This window comes from Ictidomys tridecemlineatus, chromosome 2 (genome assembly GCF_052094955.1).
Source record: "Ictidomys tridecemlineatus isolate mIctTri1 chromosome 2, mIctTri1.hap1, whole genome shotgun sequence".
In the NCBI taxonomy this organism is placed as follows: Eukaryota; Metazoa; Chordata; class Mammalia; order Rodentia; family Sciuridae; genus Ictidomys; species Ictidomys tridecemlineatus.
Window position 1 is genome coordinate 13770398 of NC_135478.1, and position 22381 is coordinate 13792778.

Sequence of the window (22381 nt, forward strand, 5' to 3'; positions counted from 1 at the left end):
GGAGTGGAAGAAAATGGTTTTTTTCTCCTATTTTGAAGCGAGTGAGGACTCGAGTGTGAAGACCCCTGTGCATGCCTCGCATCCTCCTGCAGACCTGCTGTCCTGGAGAGAGGCAGGTGCGTCCAGCCAGCCCTAGACCAGGGGCCTCGTGCCGTCTCAGACCCTGCTCTCCCTCGGCACAGCTGTGTTCCCTGTAAAACAGGCTCGGAGGAGGTGGTCTGCAGGCACCACCCAGCTCCGTCCAGTGACAGTGGGACCCGCCCACACCCTGCCCCTCCATACCTGTGGAACCCTGATGGGTACAGAAATAGCATCCAGGCCACCTCCCTCCATGGGGTCTGGGCAGCGCATGGCCTCTCCCCGCTCAGCTCCCGTCTATCAGCTCAGCAGGCACCTCGGCCACCCCATGAGTGCTGTAGGCGATGCCTAGGGCACAGTCGATCCCCAGGAAGCACTCACCACTGCTTCTACAGGTGACCATCCCTAATCCAAAAGCTCCAAAATCCAAAAGTTCTTGAGCACCAACACGATACCACAGGTGGAAAAGTTCACACCCGGCCTCATGGGAATGGTTGCAGACAAAACAAGGGTGCACTCAGAAGACTGTAAAAATCACCTCCAGGAGGTACACATGGGTATACATGAGACACAGGTGGATTTTGTGTCTGGACTCAGGCCCTGTCCCCAAGATCTCTCTCAAATGTATATAAACATTTGCTGGGGTCGTGGCTCAGTGGTGGAGTTCTCACCTAGCATGCATGAGGCACTGAGTTCAATCCTCAGCACCACATAAAAACAAAATAAAGATAGAGTGTCCACCTCAAATGTATATAAACATTCCAGAACCTGGAAACAAAATCCAAAACATTTCTGGTCCCAGGCCTTTTGGATAAGGGCTCCTCAACCTGCTTCAGCTTGGAGACTGTGGCTGCACAGGCACCCTGTCTCGGCTCCAATACCCCCACGGCCACCCCCACAGCCTCCCATGAGTACTGCAAGAATTTAATTTGGAAGAAACATTCACTGTTGGGTACAAAGGAAGTGATCAGTAAATGGCTGAGTACCAGCGTGCAGCAGAGAGCCCTGCTCCTCAGAAAGACACCAACAGAAATGAAGAGGCCAGTCTCAGATCCAGAGAAGGCACGTGCAGAGCGGACCCCCAGCAGAGGACTTGTGTTCACAGCTCAATAATAGCTGTAAGAGAAAGAGATGCTCATCAAAAGAGATGTAGGGCAGGCGCGGTGGCAAATGCCTATAATCCCAGCAGCTTGGGAGGCTGAGGCAGGAGGGTCACAAGTTCAAAGCCAGCCTCAGAAACTCAGTGAGGTCCTAAGCAACTCAGTGAGAACCTGTGTCTAAATATGAAAAATGGCTGAGGATGTGGCTCAGTGGTTAAGCATCCCTGGGTTCAATCCTCAGTACCAAAAAAAAAAAAAAGGGAGAGAGAGAGAGAGATGTCGGGCTAGAGGTGCAGCTCAGTGGTGGAGCACTTGTCTAGCATGCATGAGCCCTGGGTTCCATCCCCAGCACCACAAGGGAGAGAGTTCACATGCAGCAGCACATGAAGGTGCTGAGCATCACTAGTCCTCAGGGAAATGCAAGTCAAAACCACCGTGTCGCCCCGGCTAGGACGGCTGGGGCGAAAAAGGAGACATCAAAAACCGTTGGTGGGCATGTGAAGAGAGTGGAACTCCCGCGCTGCTCCTGGGAGTGGAAGACACCGCAGCTGCCTTAAAAGATTTAGCAATCCTTAAAACTGGACATGGAATTACCACGGGACCTTGCAGCAGTTCTACCCGTGGGCACTAGCCCAGGAGAAACGGGAACACAGTAGGTCCATACGAAGACTCAATGTACACACATGTCAATGGCAGCAGCATCTCAAATACCCTAAAACTGGAAACAGCACACATGCTCACCAGCAAAATGTTCATCCATACAGTGGAATATTATTCAGCCATAAAAAATGGGAAAAAAGGAATGAAGTTTGTATTCGTCCCTACTGTAGGATTCTATGTCTTTGACTGTTAGTAAAGGCACACTAATCTGTGATGGCAAAAAGCTATTTGGTGGCTGCTTGAGGGTAGGGGACAGGGAGGGATGATGAGGCAGCAGAGACTTTAGGGCAGTGGATATTTGCTGTCTTGATCCTGGTAGTGGTCAACCCGGGGTTTAAGCATGTCAAAAATTGAATTGTGCACATTAAATGGGTGCAGTTTATTGTGTGTCAGTGTGGAACGGTTGCCTTCTGTTTACGTTTTCCATTGGAGTCTACACAAGCAAATGAGTAGAATTGAGTCATGAACCTCAAATAATTTTGTTTTGCAATTGCAAAAATATTTCATCATTGGGGAGCAGGGTGCACATTCTGGGGTAGTCCTTGAATGAGTGGGTTTGGTGGCCCAGGTCTCGCAGGATGCCTGTCGGGCTTCCAGGTCCAGCCATGGTCAGCTCAGGTTCCTATTTTCATGGATCCTCATTGGAGGGCAGGACCAGCAGCTGCAGAGGGCTTCAATGTGTGTCGCACTAAGGGCAGGGCATCTGCAGCCTCCAGGAACCACAGCACCAAGTACAGAGTGACAGTCCTTTAAGAAAAAAAGCTCAGGCCGGGGTGCAGCTCATTCACTCTGGGTTCCACCCAGCAACTGGCGAAGAAAGCAAGCGTTAAAATCATACTAAAATAGGTGACTTCTTGTTTCTTTCGATGACAGAGCCGTGGTTGAAAAATATCTGCTTGAAAAGTCTCGTCTGGTCTCTCAGGAGAAGGATGAGAGGTACGGGATGATTCCTTAGGGGCCCTTTGCATGCACCCCTACATCTGCCTTTGTCCCTGCCAAGGGCAAAGCAAGTGTCCTGGGGTCCGGGGAACTTGAGGGGAAGTGTGGCTGATCCTCTGGGAGCAAGGATGTGTCCCAGCCAGCCTCCTCCCCAGCCCGCCTCCTCCCCGCCCACTCCCTTGGCCTCCAGCTTCATGCTCCCTTTTGTGCCTCTGAGGACCTTACCCACCGTAGGTGTTCAGGGATCTGCCCCAAATGTGGTTAGATCTGATTGACGGGAGCAAGACACGTGCCCAGCCCCCAGCCCTCGCTTGACCAGTCCCATGGTTTTATAAGTCGTAATAAAACCAACTTGGGTTTTGAGTTCATATGCACTTGTGTGGTGTCTCAGATATGTGAAGTGGCTCTGCTTGGCCTGCAGAAATGACTCTTTTCCCTCCTTTTGACCCACAGGAACTACCACGTGTTTTATTATTTGCTACTCGGTGTCAGCGAGGAAGAGCGCCAAGAATTTCAGCTCAAGCAGCCTGAAGATTATTTCTACCTCAACCAGGTAAACAGCCACCAGCCCCAGCCACACAGTGACCTCTGTTCCCCTTGGGCTGTTTAGGAGCCACCAGGAGGCCAGAGGCCGCCTGCCTTGGCCCTCCTCGGCCTCCAGACTGGCTCCAAGGAGGCAGCATAAAGGAGCCCATTCACGCCCTCAGCCCTGGGCCCTGCCCCATCGGTCCCCGCCAAAATCACCCTCACAGGCCCCCCTCGCCAGCCCGGAAACGCCCCCGGTGCCAACGCCTTTGTTTTTTCAGCATAACTTGAACATCGAAGATGGAGAAGACCTGAAACATGACTTTGAGAGACTCAAGCAGGCCATGGAGATGGTGGGCTTCCTGCCGGCCACCAAGAAACAGTAAGTGGGCATCAGCCAGCCTGTCGGCCTGCAGGGGGCGCACGGGCTCCTGCACTCAGATCTGACCCACAGCCCAGTAGAAAACAGGCAGCGTCCCAACAGAATCGGGCTGAGAAGGGCAGCGCGGTGCCAGCGGGCACAGGAAGGGAGTCAGCCCTGGCCCCAGGAGGCCAGTCAAAACAGTCGTGCTTTTATTTAAAAACAAGCTCAGCATGGCCCAGCAGGAGCAGCCCAGCTCCTCAGGAAGCCACGGCAGGAGGGACACTTGCACCCGGAAGGTCAAGGCCAGCCCGGGCGGCACAGTGAGACCCCTCTCAAAAAGAAGAGAAAAGGGCTGGGCTGGGGCTGAGCAGGAGAGCCCTGCCCGGTGCGAGGCCCTGGTTCCGTTTCCAGCACCATAAAAAAAAAAAAAATTAAAACCACCTGAGGCGCTCTCCATTCCTGCCCAAGTGGACAGCCAGTGCCCACTGTGCACATGCCCACATGCCCCTGGGAGGACACCGATCAGGGCAGCGACTTGGGAAAACCACATGGCCGTCTCTACAGAAGCTGTGTGTGTGCGGCCAGACTCGCACATTTGTTCCCTGTGGTCACATGCGTGGGTCCCACGGCTTCCTCCCTTACACCCCAGAGAATCCGGGACCCCTCAAGCCCCGAGCAGGAGAGTCAGTAAATAGATTCCAGGGTATCCTGCAGGAGTTGGCAGGCTCTTGACGAAGGCCAGATACTGACCGCTTGAGCCTCGCAGGCCAGAGCCTCGGTGTTTGCTTTCCTGTGTTTCATTTTGTTTCTTTTGTGGTACGAGGGTTGGAACCCAGGGGTGCTCTCACCGAACCCCATGTACCTCAGCCCTTTTTATTTTTTCGTTTTGAGACAGGGCCTCTCTAGATTGTCCTGGCTGGCCTTGAACTTGCCTTAGCCACTCTCATTGCTGGGATGACATACTGTGCCACCACGCCTGGCCTCAGACCACTCCTGGCTCAGAGACTGGACAGAAACGGGCCGTGTGTGCAGAGTTCTGGCCCCTCCACAGGAGCCACTCTCACCCAGGGTCCCCTCTGCCCCCAGGGACACTTGCTGGTGTCTGAGTCATTTTGAGTTGTCCCAGCAGTAAGGAAGGGAGTTGGGTGCTCCTGGCCTCAGGTGGGAGGAGGCCAGGGTGTGCCCAGCAGCCTGCAGTGCACAAGACGCCCCACAGCAAAGGGACACCCGGCCCCAGTGTCAACAGTCAGGCCATAGCCACATGCAGTGTCGGGGACAACAGGTCCCCCAACAGCCCTTTAACAGCTGGCCAGACCCAGCTCTGCAGAGCACATCAGATGTCAGGCCCATGGTTGCTCAGGAGATTGGGGTTCTGCTGGTTCCTGAGGTCTGTGCACCTGTGACAATCCCATGGGCGCCTCGTGGGAATCGTGCTTTTGTGTTCACGCGTGGTGTCCCTCCACTGAAAAAGCACATTTTAGCCAGGTAGTGGCCCATGCCGTGACCCCGGCCACTCAGGAGGCTAAGGCAAGAGGGTTGCAAGTTCAAGGCCAGACTCAGCAACTTAGTGAGACTCAGTCTAAAATAAAAAGGGCTGTGGGTATAGGTCAGTGATTGAGCGCTTGCCTGGCGTGAGCAAGGTCCTGGGTTCTATACCCAGAACCCTCCAGAAAATGTTTTTTTGTAGCTCTCCCTCTCCCTTTTAAAAAGTCAAGGGGTTAGGGACGGAGCTCAGGGGTGGAGCACTGCTCGGCATGTGTGAGGCCTTGGGTTCCATCCCCAGCACCAAAACAGAATAAGTCCAAGGAGCCGTCCACACAGAGGGCGGCGTCGACAGAGAACAAGATGATTTTCAACTCCTTCAGTTCTCATTGGAACTTGCTGGGTTTACAAGTTCAGCCCGTCCCTGGCCCCTTTTCTTATCTTACAAATGTAGAGGCAGCCCCACTGTGCGCGCTTTCTCTCTCCCAGGATTTTTTCCGTCCTGTCAGCCATCCTGTACCTGGGCAACGTCACTTACAAGAAGAGAGCCACGGGCCGCGACGAAGGCCTGGAGGTCGGGCCCCCCGAGGTGTTGGACACGCTGTCCCAGCTCCTGAAGGTACTGCCGACCCACGCCACTGCCAGCTCCTGCCCTCAGCTTGACTCGGGGCAGTGGCCACCTTTTCAATCGGGACATGTGCCCAGAATGTCCTCTGTCGCCAGGGTTTTGTAAACCAGGGCTCATCGGCCTGCTTCCTCCTTGCCCCTCTGCAGCGCCTCTTCCTCATTTCGGATGAACTCCCTGGTCAGGGCCACCTCCCACTCAGCCCTTTAACCAGAGGCTCCTTTAAAACCATAGTTTGTCAGGGCTCAGTGGCACACAGTGGTGGTCCCAGCTACTCGGAAGGCCAAGGCACAAGGATCGCTTGAGCCCAGGAGTTTGGAGCCAGTCTGGGCAGCATCAGGAGACCCTGTCTCAAAAACAGCAACCATGCCGGGCCTGGTGGTCCATGCCTGTTATCCCAGTGGCTCGGGAGGCTGAGGCAGGAAGATCGTGAGTTCAGAGCCAACCTCAGCAACAGCAAGGTGCTAAGCACTCAATGAGACTCTGACCCTAAATAAAATACAAAAAAGGCTCAGTGGTTGAGCGTCCCTGAGGTCATCCCCAATACCAAAAAAAAAAAAAATCTACCACGGTTTGATCAACAAGGTCATTTTTGTTTTTTGAGGTTTTTTAACCCCAAATCTTGTGGACGCAATATCTTTATTTTTTTAACTTTTATGTGGGGCTGAGGATCAAACCCAGTGCCTCATGCATACTAGGCGAGTGCTCTAACTCTGAGCCACAACCCCAGCCCCAGCAAGGTCATTTTTGCATCCAATTTGTCATCTCCTCTTCCACTGCTTGTCACCTATAGGTGATTCTGCCCCTGGGGGGACTCTAGACAAGGTCTGCAGACAGTTTTGATGATCAAACTAGGGGACTGCTCCTGGCACCTGGTGAGTGGAGGTCAGGGAGGCTCTACAAGCCCCGGGATGGCCTGTGCGGAGATGGCCACAGGCCAGGTGTCAACCGTGGACCCCAGGCAGGGCCGAGAGCCTCCGCCCCTGTCTGTACGTTTTCCTTTTTTTCAAGTCCTGGGGCTGGAACCCAGGGCCTCACACATGCTAGACAAGTGCTCTACCTCTGAGCGGCACCCCCAGCCCTTTTTACTTTTTTATTTTGAGATAGAGTCTCACTAAGTTGCCCAGGCTGGCCTAGAACTGGCGATCCTCCCGCTTCACCTCCTGAGTCTCTTGGGGTTACAGGCGTGAGCCAGGGTGCCCAGACATGCAGCCTTTCCTAGGGGGTCATCGGGCCCCATCTTCTGTTGCGCTCCTAAGAGTGCGTGAGCAACCACTGGGAGATGAGGGGAGATCCTGCCCCTGGTGGACAGGCCGGCTCAGGAAGGGAGGAGTGCGCTGGGTCTCTCTCCTGCACCCAGGATGCACACAGGCTCTGCGTGTAGGTTGCCAGGTGACCCCTGGGCTAGTGGTCCCCAGTCACACCCAGGCCTGTGCACACACGGGGCCCAGCCAGCCTGTGGTATGCGAGAATGCTCTGCAGCCCACTGATCCCAGAGGGTGGGCTCTGGGGCCCGCTGCCCAGCCCAGCCTCTGGGGCTGTGTCTCCCATCCTCCTGGGCTCCGGGGCCTCAGCAATGTGAAGAAATGCCCAACAGGCCCCTCACCTCCCTGTCCTTCCCTCCCTCCCTGATTTTGAAACAGGTGAAGCGAGAAATCCTGGTGGAAGTTCTGACCAAAAGAAAAACAGTGACCGTCAATGACAAGCTCATCCTGCCCTACAGCCTCAGCGAGGTGGGTGCCGCTCTGGTGCTGGGGGTGCAAGGCCAGAACACAGGAGCCAGCAGGGTGACTTCCTCCCCTTCCTGTGGTTCAGGAGTAGAACCTGGCAGTGCCCCTGCCTCCACGTGAGCCCTGGTGTGGCCAGCCCAGCCCACGGGAGTTGCCCCCGACCTTCAGTTCATAAACCCCAAGACTCCAGTGGATGTCTGAAACCACAGCAGTGAAAGTAGACTATTTTTTCCTACCCATATGTCCCTGTGATAGAGCTTAATATATAAATAGGCACAATAAGAGATCAGCAGTAACTAATAATAAAACAGAATAATTGCATATTATACTATAATAAAAATCACGTGAATGTGAACTCTTTCTCAAAACATTTTATTGTGCTGGGCACAGTGGCACACACCAGTGATCCTAATAACTGAGAGGCCAAGGCAGAGGATCATCAAGTCCCAAGCCAGCCCTGGCCATTTAGAGAGATCCTGTCTAAGAATTAAAAGATCTGGGCAGAGTGTGGTATGCACACCTGTAATGCCAGCAGCGTGGGAGGCTGTGGCAGGAGGATTGTGAGTTTAGAGCCAGCCTCAGCAACTTAACAAGATCCTAAGCAACTTAGCAAGACTCCTACCTAATAAAAGGGCTGGGGATGTTACTTAGTAGTTAAGCACCCTTAGGTCCAACCCCAGTACCAACAAAGTACCCCAGTACCAACAAAGTACCCCAGTACCAAAAAAGAGTCTGGGGGTATGGCTCAGTGGTAGAGGTCTTGTCTAGCATATGTGAGGCCCTCAGTTCCATCCCCAGAACTGAGGGAAGACAAATCCTGTCATACATTCATCTTTTCACCTAAAGAAACTTTTTTTTTTTTTTTTAATTTCTCTACCCAAATTGTCAGCATCATTATTCTTGTGCTTTGGGGCTGTTTGTAAGTAAAATAAGGGTTACTTGAAACAGAACAGTCGACTGATAACTGAAGCAACTAAGTGACTAGTGGGTGGTTAGCATATACAGTGTGGCCCCTGGACGGAGACTGCCCAGGTGGGATGGAGCTGGACTGCAGGAAAGTCCATCTCAGTGCTCAGAACGGCATGCAGTTTCAAACTAATGAATGTTTTATGTCTGCAATCTTCCACTTAATACTTTCAGACCATGGGTAGCTGTGGGTGTATCTGAAACCGTAGATAAGGGGACCCTATTTTATAAAGCTTACAGTGGCCCTCAGGCCAGAACTGGAGCCCAGGGCTCCTCTCTGTGTGCCCGATGAGTGTGCTGGTCCTCACCAGCAGAGATTAGCCATGACTCCTGGGTGGCCCACCACCTGGTTTTGTAAATAAAGTTTTATTGGTACACAGCCATGCCCATTCAGTCACATACCAACCACTGCTGCTTTTTTGCTTTAGCAGCAGGGCTGTGTCATTGTAGCAGAACCCATCAGGCCCCCAAAATGGAACTGTTGACTAGTTACCTCTCTCCAGAAAATCTTTGCTGACCTCTGGGCTGAAGCATGATCCTCATGTAACCCCTGACCTGTGACTCTCAGGCCTTCACCCCAGACCTTGATAACTGCTTCCCTCGGCCTTCGCCCTGCCTGGGTATTCTCTTTGTGGTGTTTCTCTTGTATTTTAACAACTGAAGAGCAGTGTAGCCTGCAGCTCAGATGGCAGCAGGGAAGTCTCTAGGCACAGGGGTACGTCTTGCTGATGGTGGCCCCTTACCAGGGGGAGCTGCTGGGGCATTTCCAGTGGGCACCGAGGACAGTCTGAGCACAGGCCACAGCACCCTGCGACATTAGATGTTGCTGCATCCTGCCTGCCACCCAGCAGCGTGAGTACCCTCTGGAGAAGCCAGGACAGTAGGAGTGGCTCCATCTCCACAACCTGCAGGAACAGCCAAGCCAGAGGGAGGTGTCCCAACTCTCTAGGGCAGCTGAATGCCATTGTCACTGTGGAGAGCCAAATAGTCATGCCTCACTTGACACCGAGGATTCATGCTGAGAAATGGTTCCTTCTGGGCCTGGGGATATGGCTCAGTGGTAGAGCGCTCGCCCAGCGTGCCCCAGGCCCTGGGTCCATCCCCAGCACTACTCCGCACACATACACAACAATCGGAGAGGGCTTCGTTGTGCACACATCCTGGAGGGGACTTCCAGGAGCCTGCACACCCCCAGGCACTGGCGTAGCGTGTTGCTGCGTCCACACACACATGCACGTGTCTGTGCTGGTTCTGCAGGCAGTCGTGGCAGCAACAGACCTGCATCCAAACACAAAACGGCCCAGTGAAAATACCAGGCACAGGGACCTCAGCTCCCTTGCCATCTTATTGGATCGCACGGAATAGGGGGTCTGCCACAGACTGAAATGTCGTCACACAGCACATAACCACACAAGAAGAGCGAGTCTCTCATGTTGGGCTACAGATCTCCATAAGGAGGAGGAAAGAAAGGCAAAGAAGAAGAAGGGGAGAAAGGCCGGCCGGGGCTCAGTGTGGGGCGCTTGCCTGGCTCCGTCCAGCGCCACACATAATAACCAAAACACAGGCCCGTTGACAAGTAAAATATCTTAAAAAAAGAAAGAAAAGCGAACTGCTGTTGCTCTATGCACGCAGTGGTGGCTGCACGCTGTCCCCAGAGAACAAGGGACCAGCGTTTGGGCCTGGCTGAGCTCCTCTCTAGTTCCGCTGTGAGAGCAGGCCGGGCCCTCAGCAGCCTCTGGGTTGCCTCTGCGTGTGTAAGGAGGACCTGCCACCTGCAGGCCTCCTGGTGTGATTGCCACAGAGTGCCACATCCTCATGGACAAGGTGACAGGGACATGCAAAGCGCAAGGCTGAGTTGGTCGAGTCGGGTGTTTAAAGTAGCCATGCTGAGGAAATTAAAAGAACAGATTCCATAAGTAAAACCCAGAAAGAACGAAAAATAACTAAACAAATACAGAAAGAGGAGGTTTTGTTAAATGGGAAAGAAGCCAGGTAGGTTGGTGCACACCTGTGCTCCCAGCTACTCGGGAAGCTGAGGCAGGGAATCGCTGGAGCCCAGAAGTTTGAGGCCAGCACAGGCAGCAGTGAGAACCTGTCTCGAAAAAACAACAACATTGGCCACTAAAGCACCCCGCCTGGCAAGTGCGCACAGAGCCGGGGCAGCCCAACCCCAGGTGAGATGCCCCTCTGTGTCCGTAGGCCATAACTGCCCGTGACTCCATGGCCAAGTCGCTGTACAGTGCCCTGTTTGACTGGATTGTGCTGCGGATCAACCACGCCCTCCTCAACAAAAAGGACATGGAAGAGGCCGTCTCGGTGAGTACCCCGGCCCAGTCCCCCAGGCCAGGAGGGACCACGCACTTGGTGCTGGGCATCCTCAGTGGATGACCCATGGCATCCAGAGGCAGTCTGGGACAAGAGGCCAGTTCTCCCCAGGGGTAGGCCCAGTGACCAAGACAGTTCAGAGAATTTGAGGGGCCCAGGACAGAATAACATCTAGAGCACTGGCCTAGCATGTCCAGGGTCCTGGCTTCCATCCCCAGCATCGCCCAAAAAAAAAAAAAAAAAAAAAAAATTACAGGCTTCTTATTCAACACTGATGGCGTGATGGGGGTGGCCCACACAGTGGCACAAGCTGGAATCCCATGTCCCCAGGAAGCTGAAGCAGCCTGGGCAGCATAGCAAGACCCTGTCCCCGAAAAGTTCCACAGCTGGGGACTGCAGAGTGTCCAGCCAAACCTGGGACACCCGGGACCAGACCCTCCCGAGGTCAACTTTGTGGGGGGACCTGCTGCTAACTGCCACGCTCCGTCTCCCCAGTGCTTGTCCATCGGGGTCCTCGACATCTTTGGGTTTGAAGATTTCGAGAGGAACAGCTTTGAACAGTTCTGCATCAACTACGCCAACGAGCAGCTCCAGTATTACTTCAACCAGCACATTTTTAAGCTAGAGCAGGTAAGAAAAAGGCCTTTTGGGTTTTTTCTTTTCTCCCGTGGTGGCTAAACGCACATAACCTAAGACTGGGCTAGGAGCGGGTCCAGGGTGGGGCCGGAGGCCCTGGGTTTCATCCCCAGTGCAGCCAAGAAAGAAGGAAGAATTTTTCCCTCTGAGCCGTGGTTGAGTGTTGAGCTTAGGCGCGTCACTACCGTCACCCACGATAGCCACGGGGACTGCTGCCAGCACCACCCCACTCCCCGCGGGCCCCAAACCCACAGATGCACCTCCCTTCTCTGAAGCAGTGCAGCACAGAACCCAGCACGTCCTCCGGGACTCTAGGCCATCTCTGGGTGACTTAGGAGGGGATCGCTGCAGTACGCAGCCTTCTGGGTTCACGCAATCCAGTCTGCGCAGGCGGAGGATAGGGGACCCTGTGGTGATAGGGAACCCTGCGGTGATAGGGGACCCCGCGGTGGCTCCAGCACCTCCCATCCTCCCACTGAGCTCTGCCTGGTCCCCTGCCCTGGCCACGCCCTCATCCCACCTTCTGTCTCTGTGAATCAGCGACTCTGGACCTCACACCTGTGGGACCCTGGAGCACGGGCTGGTCTCCTCCACAGCGTCTTCAGGTCCCTCCGTGGCGTCCCATGTGTCAGCTGTTCCTTCCCTTTTTTCTTTCTTTCTTTCTTTCCTTTTTTTTTTTTAGTTCTTCTGTTGTTTTTGGTTTTACGTGACACTTCCCACTGGGGTTGTACGATGTGTGTGAGGTGCGGGGCTCTGGTGGTGTGTCCTTACAGGAGCGCTCCTCCCAGTCCTCCCTCTGTCTCCCTGTTCCCGTCCCCCTCCCTCCCCTTCGTTTCCCTTTGTCTAATCCAGTGAGCTCCTCCTCTTCCCTCCTCCCCTCTCCTTGTGTGTGTCACCTCCCACACATCAGAGAGGACATTTGGCCTTGGTTTTTTAGAATTGGCTTATTTCACTTAGCCTGATAGTCTCCAGTTCCATCCATTTGCCAGCAAATGCCATAATTTCATTCTTCTTTATGGCTGAGTAATATGGTTGTGTCTATGTACCATGTTTCTTAATCTGTTCGTCTGTTGAAGGGCACCTAGGTTAGTTCCATGGCTTAGCTGTTGTGAATTGAGCTGCTATAAACGTTGATGTGGCTGGTCATTATAGTTACGTTGATTTTAAGTCCTTTTGGTATAAACTGAGGAGTGGGATAGCGGGGTCAAACAGTGGTTCCACTCCAAGTTTTCTGAGGAATCTCCACACTGCTTTCCAGAGTGGTTGCACCAATTTGCAGTCCCACCAGCAGTGTATGAGTGGGCCTTTTTCCCCACATCCTCACCAACATTTACTTGTATTCTTGATGATTGCCATTCTGACTGGAGTGAGATGGAATCTCAGTGTAGTTTTGTTTTTGTTTTTGTTTTTAAATTTTTTTTAGTTGTAGTTGCACACAATACCTTAATTTATATGTGGTGCTGAGGATCATTCCCAGGGCCTCGCACGTGTGAATTGGCGACTCTGGACCAGTGCTGGGTGAGCACTCTACCACTCAGCCCCAGCCCCAGCCCCAGCCCCTCGGTGTAGTTTTAATTTGCATTTCTCTAACTGCTGGAGACCTTGAACATGTTTTCATGTATTTGTTCATCATTTATTTGTATTTCTTCTTCTGTGAAGGGCCTATTCGGTTCCTTTGCCCGTCTGTTGATTGGATTATTTGGGTTTTTCGGTGTTGAGTGTTTGAGTTCTTTGTATAGCATTTCTTCCCTTTAAAAGCTAAGTAACTGTGGATGGGCCTCATTTGTTTGATCTGGTCATCTGCTGAGTGGACACAGGGTTGCTGCTATGTTTGGGCATGTACATGATGCTGCTGTGAGAACGGGTGTCTCCTTTGGGCTTTGCTTTCCCTTCATTGGGGTGCATGCCCAGAGGTGGGGTTGCTGGGTCCTCTGGTAATTTTGTTTCATTCTGGGGGAAAGCACCACGCTGTCTTGCACAGTGGCTGTGCCCAAGGGAAAATGGAACGAGCTCACTCTGGAATCTCCCTGGGGGCGCAGAACACGGGTGAACTTGCCCTGAAATTTTTCTGTGCCAAAGGAAAAATTGAGAAAAATCCCACCCAGCCCCAGATGAGGCACATGGTGGGACGTGTTAAGCCTCAGATCATTTTTGAACCTCTGATGCTCAGGTGTGAAAAGTTCCTTCAACAGGTGAAGAACAGTTGACCTAGGGTGTGATCTGATCAGTGACGGCGATGCTCTGACTTAATGTCTTCTCAGTACTAGTCGCGGTCATGCCCGTGTACTACCCTCGTGTTGGTGATTCTGGGGGATTTCTGTAAATATTTAGCTGGTTTTACCATCAAGCCTTCTGGCTTCAGAGCACTTGCAACACGGCTGGTTGGACCTGAGTTGTGCAGGAAGTGTGCAGTATCACCAGGCCTTGAGGGCTCACTGCAGGGGCAGGGACAAACACAAGATAGCTCCATCAATTTTTATTTGATTTCCCCAGTTTTTTAATATATGGGGTGTATCAGTTTGTGTTCTGTTGCTATAATAGACTACCTGGATCTGGGTACTTTATAAAGAAAGAGGTTTGTTTAGCTTACATTTTGGAGGCTGAGAGTAGCGTGGCGCCTGCTCTGGCAAAGGCTCCCTGACAACCTCACATCACAGTGGATGGCATGAGAGCAGGCGTGGATGTGAGATATCACATGGCAGGTCAGGAGGCCAGAGCCTGGGGAGGCCAGGCTCAGTCTTACCCACCCCAGGAGACTGACCAGGGTTTCATGGGAGCTTTGTCATTTCTCCCTGAGGGCCACATCCTCGATGACAAACACTTTAAACTGGGCTCCTCCCCTATGGTGCCACCTCCTGGCATCACCACACTAGGGACCAAGGCTCCGTCCAACACGTGGATCCTTGGGGGACAGATTCAGACAATATCCAGACCATAGTGTGAGGTTAAGTTATCTTAAAGTTCATTTCACCTGGTTGGCTTTGACTTCGAATGTGGCTACTGGGGGTCGAGGGTGCAGCTCAGTAGTGGGTGATTGCCTAGCACACAGGAGGCCCTGGTGAGGCCCTGGTGAGGCCCTGGGTTCTGTTCCCAGCACCACCAAAAAAGAAAAGAAAAGAAAAAGTGATGCTACTAGAAAATGTGAAGTTGCACAGGTCCCTCGGGTTGTGTTCCTGTTGAACAGGTTAGCCCTGGGAGGGCCGCAAACCCGCCTGCGGGCAGATATGGCCACCCGCTGTGTTCATAAATAAAGTGCTGTTGGCCCCCACCCACTAGTTCCTACTGCAGCACTAGACACTGGCCCGAGGCCCTTTAAACACCGTGTGCCACCCCAGGGGCTCTAAGTGTGATGATTTTAAGCACCATGATGCTGTGGGCGACACTGGAGAACATGCCATTCTTGTTTTCTGTCGATGATTATTAGTTTATCTAATATCTTCATGTAATTATTAATATATTCATATTGACATGTTAGTATAATTTGTTTTCGTATATTTCTATGTGAACAAATCTGTTTATACACAAGTGTTCATGTTCAGTCTAGTCAGCCCTCTGTGACTGTGGTTTATGCATCTACAGATTCAGTCAACCTTGAATTGAAAATTTCCGCCCAAAAAAATTGGCACACACCTGTAATCCCAGCAACTCGGGAGGCTGAGGCAGGAGGATTGCAAGTTTGAGGCCAGCCTCAGCAACTTAGTGACACCCTGTCCTGTCTCAAAATAAAATTTGTTTTAAAAAGGCTGGGGATGTAGCTCGGTGGTAGAGTGCTCCTGGGTTCAATTCCCAGTATGGAAATTAAAAATTGAGTGTTCTGAACCTGTGTAGATTCTTTTTTTCTAAAGAGAGAATGAGAGAGGAGAGAGAAAGAGCGAGAGAATTTTTTTTAATATTTATTTTTTAGTTCTCGGCGGACAGAACATCTTTGTTGGTATGTGGTGCTGAGGATCGAACCCGGGCCGCACGCATGCCAGGCGAGCGCGCTACCACTTGAGCCACATCCCCAGCCCCCTGTGTAGATTCTTTTTCTCATCCTGAACAATGCGATATATATATATATTATATGGCACATAACACATACACTGTAGCAGAGACTTGAGCATTCGTGATATTAAGTACCCTAGTCAGGTAGAGATGGTCTCAGGTTTACAGGAGGGTGACCGGCCTAGGTCACAAACGATTACCACACCATTTAATAGAAGAGACTTGAGCATTCAAGGGTCTTGGTGTCTGAAGAGGGGGTGCAGCTCAGGGGATCGGCACTCGCCCGGCCAGCAGGGCCCTGAACTCCCTCCCCAGCATGGCAAGTAGAGTAAAGCCACCTAGCGTGGACTGACAGCCTGTGTGCCCGCCCTGCTGCAGGAGGAGTACCAGGGGGAGGGGATCGCCTGGCACAACATCGACTACACGGACAACGTGGGCTGCATCCAGCTCATCAGCAAGAAGCCCACCGGCCTCTTCCACCTGCTGGACGAGGAGAGCAAGTGAGTGTCCATGGCCCTGTCCGCCCCAGCCCAGCACGGCTGCACACAGGTGCCCAGTTAGACCCGAGTCCAGACCATCCTGCCATGGGTCTGATAGTGGAGAACCTCCCTTGTCTCCCGGTTACGCCTTGAGCCCGGGTTGGCAGCTTGCCGTGGCACTGTCTGCACCTGTGGTGGGGCTGGGCCCAGGCATGGCACTGCCCTCCTGGAAGCGGGACTAGCCAGGTGCAAGGAGTCCCTGTTCTGCCCCTGCAGCCTCTCCAGCTGGGAGCATGGCGGACCCCTTCCAGGTCACATGTCCAGGTGCAGAGGGCCCTGAGTCAGGGGCCACTGTCTCCTGGGATCACTGTGAAGAGCTGCCCCCACAGTGGACCCAGGTCCAGGCCTCCCCTGGGACGAGTGTCTACAGACACCACCAAACCTGGTTAGTGGCCCCTCCAGCCCCCTAGAGAACAGCCACAGGGGACAGAAGGGGCCACCTGCACCTGAGCTTCGGGTCTCATTGGCGCCTGGCCCCCGTAGGTGTGGCTGCTGGTGCGGTGGCAGGTTCACAGCCTGGGCGCCTGCTCAGCACGCAGCACAGAGCTGAGGCCACCTCCCTGCTCCGTCCTCGTTCCCTGGCCCTCTGCCCGCAGAGCCCTCTGTAGCTGGCCCCGAGCACCCACCCAGAGGCTGCAACGAGAAACGCGGGGCAGATCACTAGCCACTGTCGGTTAAAGATCTCACTCTCTCCCCAGCTTCCCCCACGCCACAAGCCAGACGCTGCTGGCCAAGTTCAAACAGCAGCACGAAGACAACAAGTACTTCCTGGGCACCCCGGTCATGGAACCCGCGTTCATCATCCAGCATTTTGCGGGAAAAGTGAAATACCAAATCAAGGTATGTGTCTGTCCTGGGGCACTTGCCAGATTCATCTGGAACACGCCCTGAATCCCTGCTGAAGTACCCGAGCCCCTCGCTTCAGGAATGGCAGTCTGATGTTGGGCGGTCCCCCAGGCCACCCCTGCCCACCCCAGCCTCTGAGTGTCAGTGGGTGACATTGGCGAGTGACCACCCACATTATCCCCTGCCAGGACTTCCGGGAGAAAAACATGGACTACATGCGGCCCGACATCGTGGCCCTTCTGCGGGGCAGTGACAGCTCCTATGTGCGGGAGCTCATCGGCATGGAGCCCGTGGCTGTGTTCCGCTGGGCCGTGCTCCGGGCCGCCATCCGGGCCATGGCCGTGATGCGGGAGGCCGGGCGTCTTCGGGCCGAGAGGGCTGAGAAGGCTGCAGGTAGGAGCCTAGGGACCACCTACTCCTCCGAGCGTCATTGTTGCAAGGGGGACATTCACAGTTGGATTTAAATTGAACATGTCAGCAGCATTTAGGAAATGTTCACGACCACTACCCTCGCTCACTCGAGGTCACCGCCATCGCCCCCAACAGAAACTGCAGCCGGCACTCGGTCCCCTAGGGGCTCCCAGAGTCCAGACTCCACGGGCCCGTCCCTTCTGTACACTGGCCTAGCGTTGGCACAGGCCCTGCGCATGTCCTTTCAGAGAGTTTTTTTTGTACCAGGCACTGAACCCAAGGGTGCTTCACCGCTGAGCCGCCTACCCAGCCTTTTTTGTATTTTATTTAGAGCCAGCATCTCGCTGAGTTGCTCAGGGCCTCACTAAGTTGCTGAGGCTGGCTTTGAGTTCATGATTCTCCTGCCTCAGCCTCCCGAGCCACTGGGATGACAGGCGTGTGCCAGTGTGCCTGGCTTCTCAGACTTTCCCATCATCTCCAGGTGACTTAGAGCACCTACTGTGGCGTTGGCCCTGTGTGCGCGGTTGCTCATTATTCTTATGCTGTATTGCTATTGACTAGAAAAATGCATTTTTTTTCCCTAATTTTTCTGACCCACGGTTGGTTAATCTGAGCATGTAGAACCTGTGGACACGGAGGGGCCCAGGTATGTGACCTGACCTCACATGAGCCTCAAGACAGACAGCCACGTCCCCACTTTTCCTGGAGGAGCGTGAGGCCCGGCCTCTGAGTGGCTCGGCTTGGTCTCACGCCTCCACGCCCCACTCGTGGACTTCAACTTCAGGGCCAGCCAGGGGCTTCCGTTTTCTGGGTGTAGACTAAGGAGGACGGTGGAGCCCTCCCAAGGGCAGGGAAGGAGCGCCCATTCTTGGGGTGAAGAGTCAGCTCTGCTTTGCCCAGAGTCCAGTGACAATCTGCTGCTCCCCTGGCACTGGTGATGAAACCCAGAGCCTGGGCTCAGCCACGTCCCCAGCCCACAAGCTGCTTTTTAAGGTGGTCAACAGGGCTGGGGTGGAGCTGAGTGGAGGGCAAGTGCCTAGCAGCAGCAGCCCTGGGCTCCACCCTCAGCACCAAAACCCAACAAAAACGGCTGAAGAGGAGCCGGGCTGGGGCTCAGCGGTAGAGCACTTGCCTAGCATGCGTGAGGCACTGGGTCCGATCCTCAGCACCACATAAAAGTAAATGAACAAAATATCAATGTCCAAAATATATTTAAAAATTTTTTTTTAATATTTAAAAAATCAAAGAGGAGTCTCTGCAGAAAAGATAAGGTCACTGGGCCCTGGGAGGACCTCCCAAGTAACACCCACTTTGTCCCCAGCAGGTATGGGCAGCCCTGGTGCCCAGAGTCACCTGGGAGAACTGCCAAGAGGAGCCAACACCCCATCAGAAAAACTATACCGGTGAGCAAGATTTTGATTTGTGCAAACTGAAACTATTAGACAGCAGCCTTGTTCAAGTGTGGGGCACACACCTATAATCCCAGCATCTCAGGAGGCCAAGGCAGGAGGATCCTAAGTTCTAGGTCAGCCTGGGAAACTGGCAAGACCCTGTCTCAATATAAAATTAAAAAGGCTGGGAGCCAGGTGTCATGGTGCAGGCCTGTGGTTCCAATGGCTCTGGAGGCTGAGGTAGGAGGCTGGCTTGAATTTGAGGATGACCTAGGCAACAGAGTGAGGCTCCCATCTCAGAAGAAGAGAAGAAAAGGAACTCTTTAAGCCAGACGAGAAAGGCACGCAGAGTGTCCTGGTGGCTTCTGTGAGGAACACAGTGCAAAGACCCTGGGGCAGTCCAGTCCAGTTCCTTTCCAAAACTCACAAATTCCCAAGGAAGAAGTCCCTAAATTTTTGAAATGAAAAAGCTATTTCTTTAAAAAAAAAAAAGTCACTTTGTTTTCAAGTCCTTTGAAGCAAAACCTTTTTTAGAGAAGAAGTCCTAAAATTCTGGATGGAGGTGGAGCTGTGTGTGGTTTGTCTGGAGGAGACATTGTATCTGACCCCACCCCCACTCTCAGTAACTGCTTCTAAATTCACTTTTTCACCCAAATGGGGGCAAATGAAAGAACACATTCCTCCATTTGATCACGTGACATTCGGGGATTTTTTTTTTTTTTTTTTTTTTCCATTTTTATTTTCCCCCCGGAAGTGGCCTGTGACCTGCATCTGCAGTGTGGGCCTGCCCAGGGCCTGGCCCGGGCCACAAGCCCTGCCCGGCGTGCGTTAAGTTCACACAGCTTCTCCCTTGCAGCGGCTCAGTGCTAGATTTCTCATTTGACTGCTCTGAGGAGTTCGATATTAACGCTTTTGAGGACATCATTGCTTTCTATGAAAGCAAGAAGTAAGTAGAAGCAGGGCCTTCGAACCCGAGACAGGGAGGCACACTGAGAGGAGCGTCTCCTGAGGCCGCCAGGGCACCCAGGCCTGCAGGCAGCGCCCCTGCCACATCTGGCCAAATTGAGGGGAAGGGGTGGGCCGAGCCATGACCCCTTGTGAGCTACGTGGAGGTCACTTAGGAGTGGCCAGGAGATGTAACCTCTGCTGTCTTTGCTCTGTGCCTCCCTGGAGGGTGACGGAGCGGAGGTAAGTGTGGCTGGGGCACTTGGCACGGTGCATGGAGCACAGAGGAGGGCTGCAGTCGGGGCCTCCCTGCACCGCCCGGAGCTCAGACAGGCGTTGTTGGGTCACTGGAGGGCAACAGGTGCAGCTCAGGGCACACGCCAGGCCCTGGGCCCCATCGCAGCACTGCAAAAAATGAAAAGAAAAAAAAATACAGAATGAGAAATCTTTAAAAAAGAGAAAAAGAATCATTTCCAAAAGTTTCATTGAAGACATCTGTAACTGAGATGTGGATCGTTACTGATCATTGGCTCCTCCTCTGAGCCGTTGACCTTGTGCACTCGTGGCTGTGGGGCACAGGCCAGAGCGGGGCACACGGAACTCTCTGGGGTCACCCTGCCCTCCAACCAGGGTCTCTCAGGTCATGCTCTGCATTGGGTCGTCCTGCCCCCTGTAGGTGTGGAGTAGCAGCCCGCCCTCTGCCCACCAGAGGCCGGTGGCCCCTGCACCCCAGCCATGGCCACACAAATGTCCCCAGGCACCAGCATCTCCTGGGAGGCGAGGCAGCATCACCCACGGTACCCAGATCCAAATCCCTTGCTCCAGGGCCTTCACGAAGCCCACGGGGAAGACGGTACTTAACCACAGACTCGAGAGACACTAGCCGGCTGTTCCACAGAGCCTCCGGGTCTGATCCTGGCAGCCCCTCGCTGGGTCCTCAGGTTCCAGAAGGCTCTCACTAGGAGGCCTTTGCAGTGACTGGAGATGCTGTGTTGCTGGACGTTTGCTCCAGGACTCAGGAACAGCAGCTGCTCCTGACCAAGGCCCCCTTGGTGAAGGGAGCAGAGTAGTGACCAGCCCCAGCAGTGCCCAGCTGCGTGTTTCTGCTCTGGTGGCCTAGGGACATCCCGATTGGCACTGGGACCCTGAGGTGGTGGGTCTGTGGCTCTAACTCTATCTTCTCTCTGTCACTGGGTCCCCCTCCTCCCCTCAGCGATTTGCATAACCAAATCATCAAGAGCATCAAAGGACTGCCCTGGCAGGGCGAGGACCCCCGTAGGCTTCTCCAGTCCCTCAGTCGGCTCCAGAAACCCCGCGCCTTCATCCTGTGAGTCCCCCAGGCCCCCTACGAGTGCAACAGCCGCCTCTGCTCCAGGGCCCTGGCCGGCCTGAGGCTTCCTAAATTGAATTGGCCACTAAAAACGCTGCTCTGTCTTAGGGCTTTGCTCTCCCGCCAGCCGTAGCTGAATGGCTTTCCTAATACCTCTTCCCTGTGTTGAGCTGGGCCAAGGGCCCGCCGCGGGCTTCCCTGTGCACAGCACTGCCTAGGAGCGTGTCCTGCCCTTGAACGTGCCCTCTCTGCCCCACCCACTGGTAGAGAAGAGCTTGCCCCCACCTAGTAGAGCTCCACCGAGATCCTCTGCTCAGTCGCCACAGGCCCCACACTCAGCCTTCAGCCTCCCTCTCAGACCAGGGTGGTGGCTCAGACCCGTGTTGTGCCGACCCAGTACCAGGCAGCTGGCAGCCTCTGCCTCCAGGGCACCCACAGTGACCGGCACCAAACCCTCACTGCCAGTCATGACACAGTCTGCTAAAAGTGGCACTTGTGACCACAAGGAAGCCAGGGGGTTTTGGTTGCTTTGGGCGGGGGGTATTCTTTTTTTTCTTTCTTTTTTTTTCTTTTCTTTTTGAGACTGGGTCTCACCATGTTGCTCCTGGGCTCCAGTGCCCCGTGGTCCTCCTGCCCCGGCCTCCCAAGTAGGTGCAGGTGTGCACCCCCAGCCCCCACCCCTGTCCTGGTGAGAGTGAGCCTTTCAGTGCATTTTCGTGGTGCCTTATTTTGCCCACAAGGATTCAGACCTGGCACCTCGTGGGCCTAGCACCTCCCCGGCAAGTTCAAGCTCAGCCTCAGCACCTGGCAAGACCCTGTCTCAACCTGGAAAGGGCTGGGGTGGAGCATAGAGTCGTGCTGCCATTGACTTTTCTCCTGGTCTTCGAGATCCCATAAGTGAGGGTAGGGTGGAGCTTAGTGGTGGAGTACTTGCCTGGCCTGTGTGAGGCCCTGGGCCCCCAGCATCACTTAAGAGAGAGTCCAGGAAGCAAGAAAAAGGACCTTGCCCCATCCCTTGGTCAAAAGTTCCAGCCTTCGTGTTTCCTTCACACCATGAGGAGTCCAAGGCGCTCCCAGGGCTGGAGCAGTAGAGCATTTGCCCAGGCGAGGCCCTGGGTTCTACCCCTAGTTTCATAAAAAAAAATTAAAAAGAACATGCCTGTGATGCCCAGAGCTCGGCAGGCTGAGGCAGGAGGATCGCAAGTTCAAGGCCAGCCTCAGCAACTTGGCAGTGCCCTAAGCAACTAACCAGATTCTGTCTCCAAATAAGAATACAAAGGGCTGGGGATGTGGCTCAGTGGCTTAGCACCAAAATAATAAGTGCATAAAATGAAAGGAGCCCCTGCCCAGGCCATCTTAATAGCCCTGTGCAGGGAGGTCCCTGTGGTGTGGATCTGCTCTGCCCAGCAGATAGGGCCAGGGCACCCTGGTAGCCCCAGGACTACGCAGGGCCTCCAGTGCTCCAGGCAGGACGTCCCCTTCTTACTTCTGGCACGACCACTCCT

General features: G+C 53.8%; 1 protein-coding gene across 10 annotated transcripts in view; it reads left to right on the forward strand.

Annotated features, from left to right (window-relative positions):
• Myo9b (myosin IXB) overlaps positions 1 to 22381 on the forward strand; it is a 95229-nt gene that overhangs the window by 49680 nt on the left and 23168 nt on the right. For 4 of the 10 annotated variants that reach the window (XM_078037767.1, XM_078037772.1, XM_078037768.1 and 1 more), the window contains exons 4-15: positions 2712 to 2774; positions 3231 to 3330; positions 3584 to 3684; positions 5638 to 5767; positions 7417 to 7506; positions 10669 to 10785; positions 11290 to 11424; positions 15793 to 15914; positions 16652 to 16793; positions 16988 to 17192; positions 18532 to 18613; positions 20760 to 20873. In XM_078037767.1, coding sequence (XP_077893893.1) covers positions 2712 to 2774; positions 3231 to 3330; positions 3584 to 3684; positions 5638 to 5767; positions 7417 to 7506; positions 10669 to 10785; positions 11290 to 11424; positions 15793 to 15914; positions 16652 to 16793; positions 16988 to 17192; positions 18532 to 18613; positions 20760 to 20873 — 1401 coding nt within the window. Of the gene's footprint in view, positions 1 to 2711; positions 2775 to 3230; positions 3331 to 3583; positions 3685 to 5637; positions 5768 to 7416; positions 7507 to 10668; positions 10786 to 11289; positions 11425 to 15792; positions 15915 to 16651; positions 16794 to 16987; positions 17193 to 18531; positions 18614 to 19457; positions 19548 to 20759; positions 20874 to 22381 lie in introns of all 10 variants that reach the window. The other 6 variants (XM_078037769.1, XM_078037776.1, XM_078037770.1 and 3 more) reach the window with 5 other exon arrangements.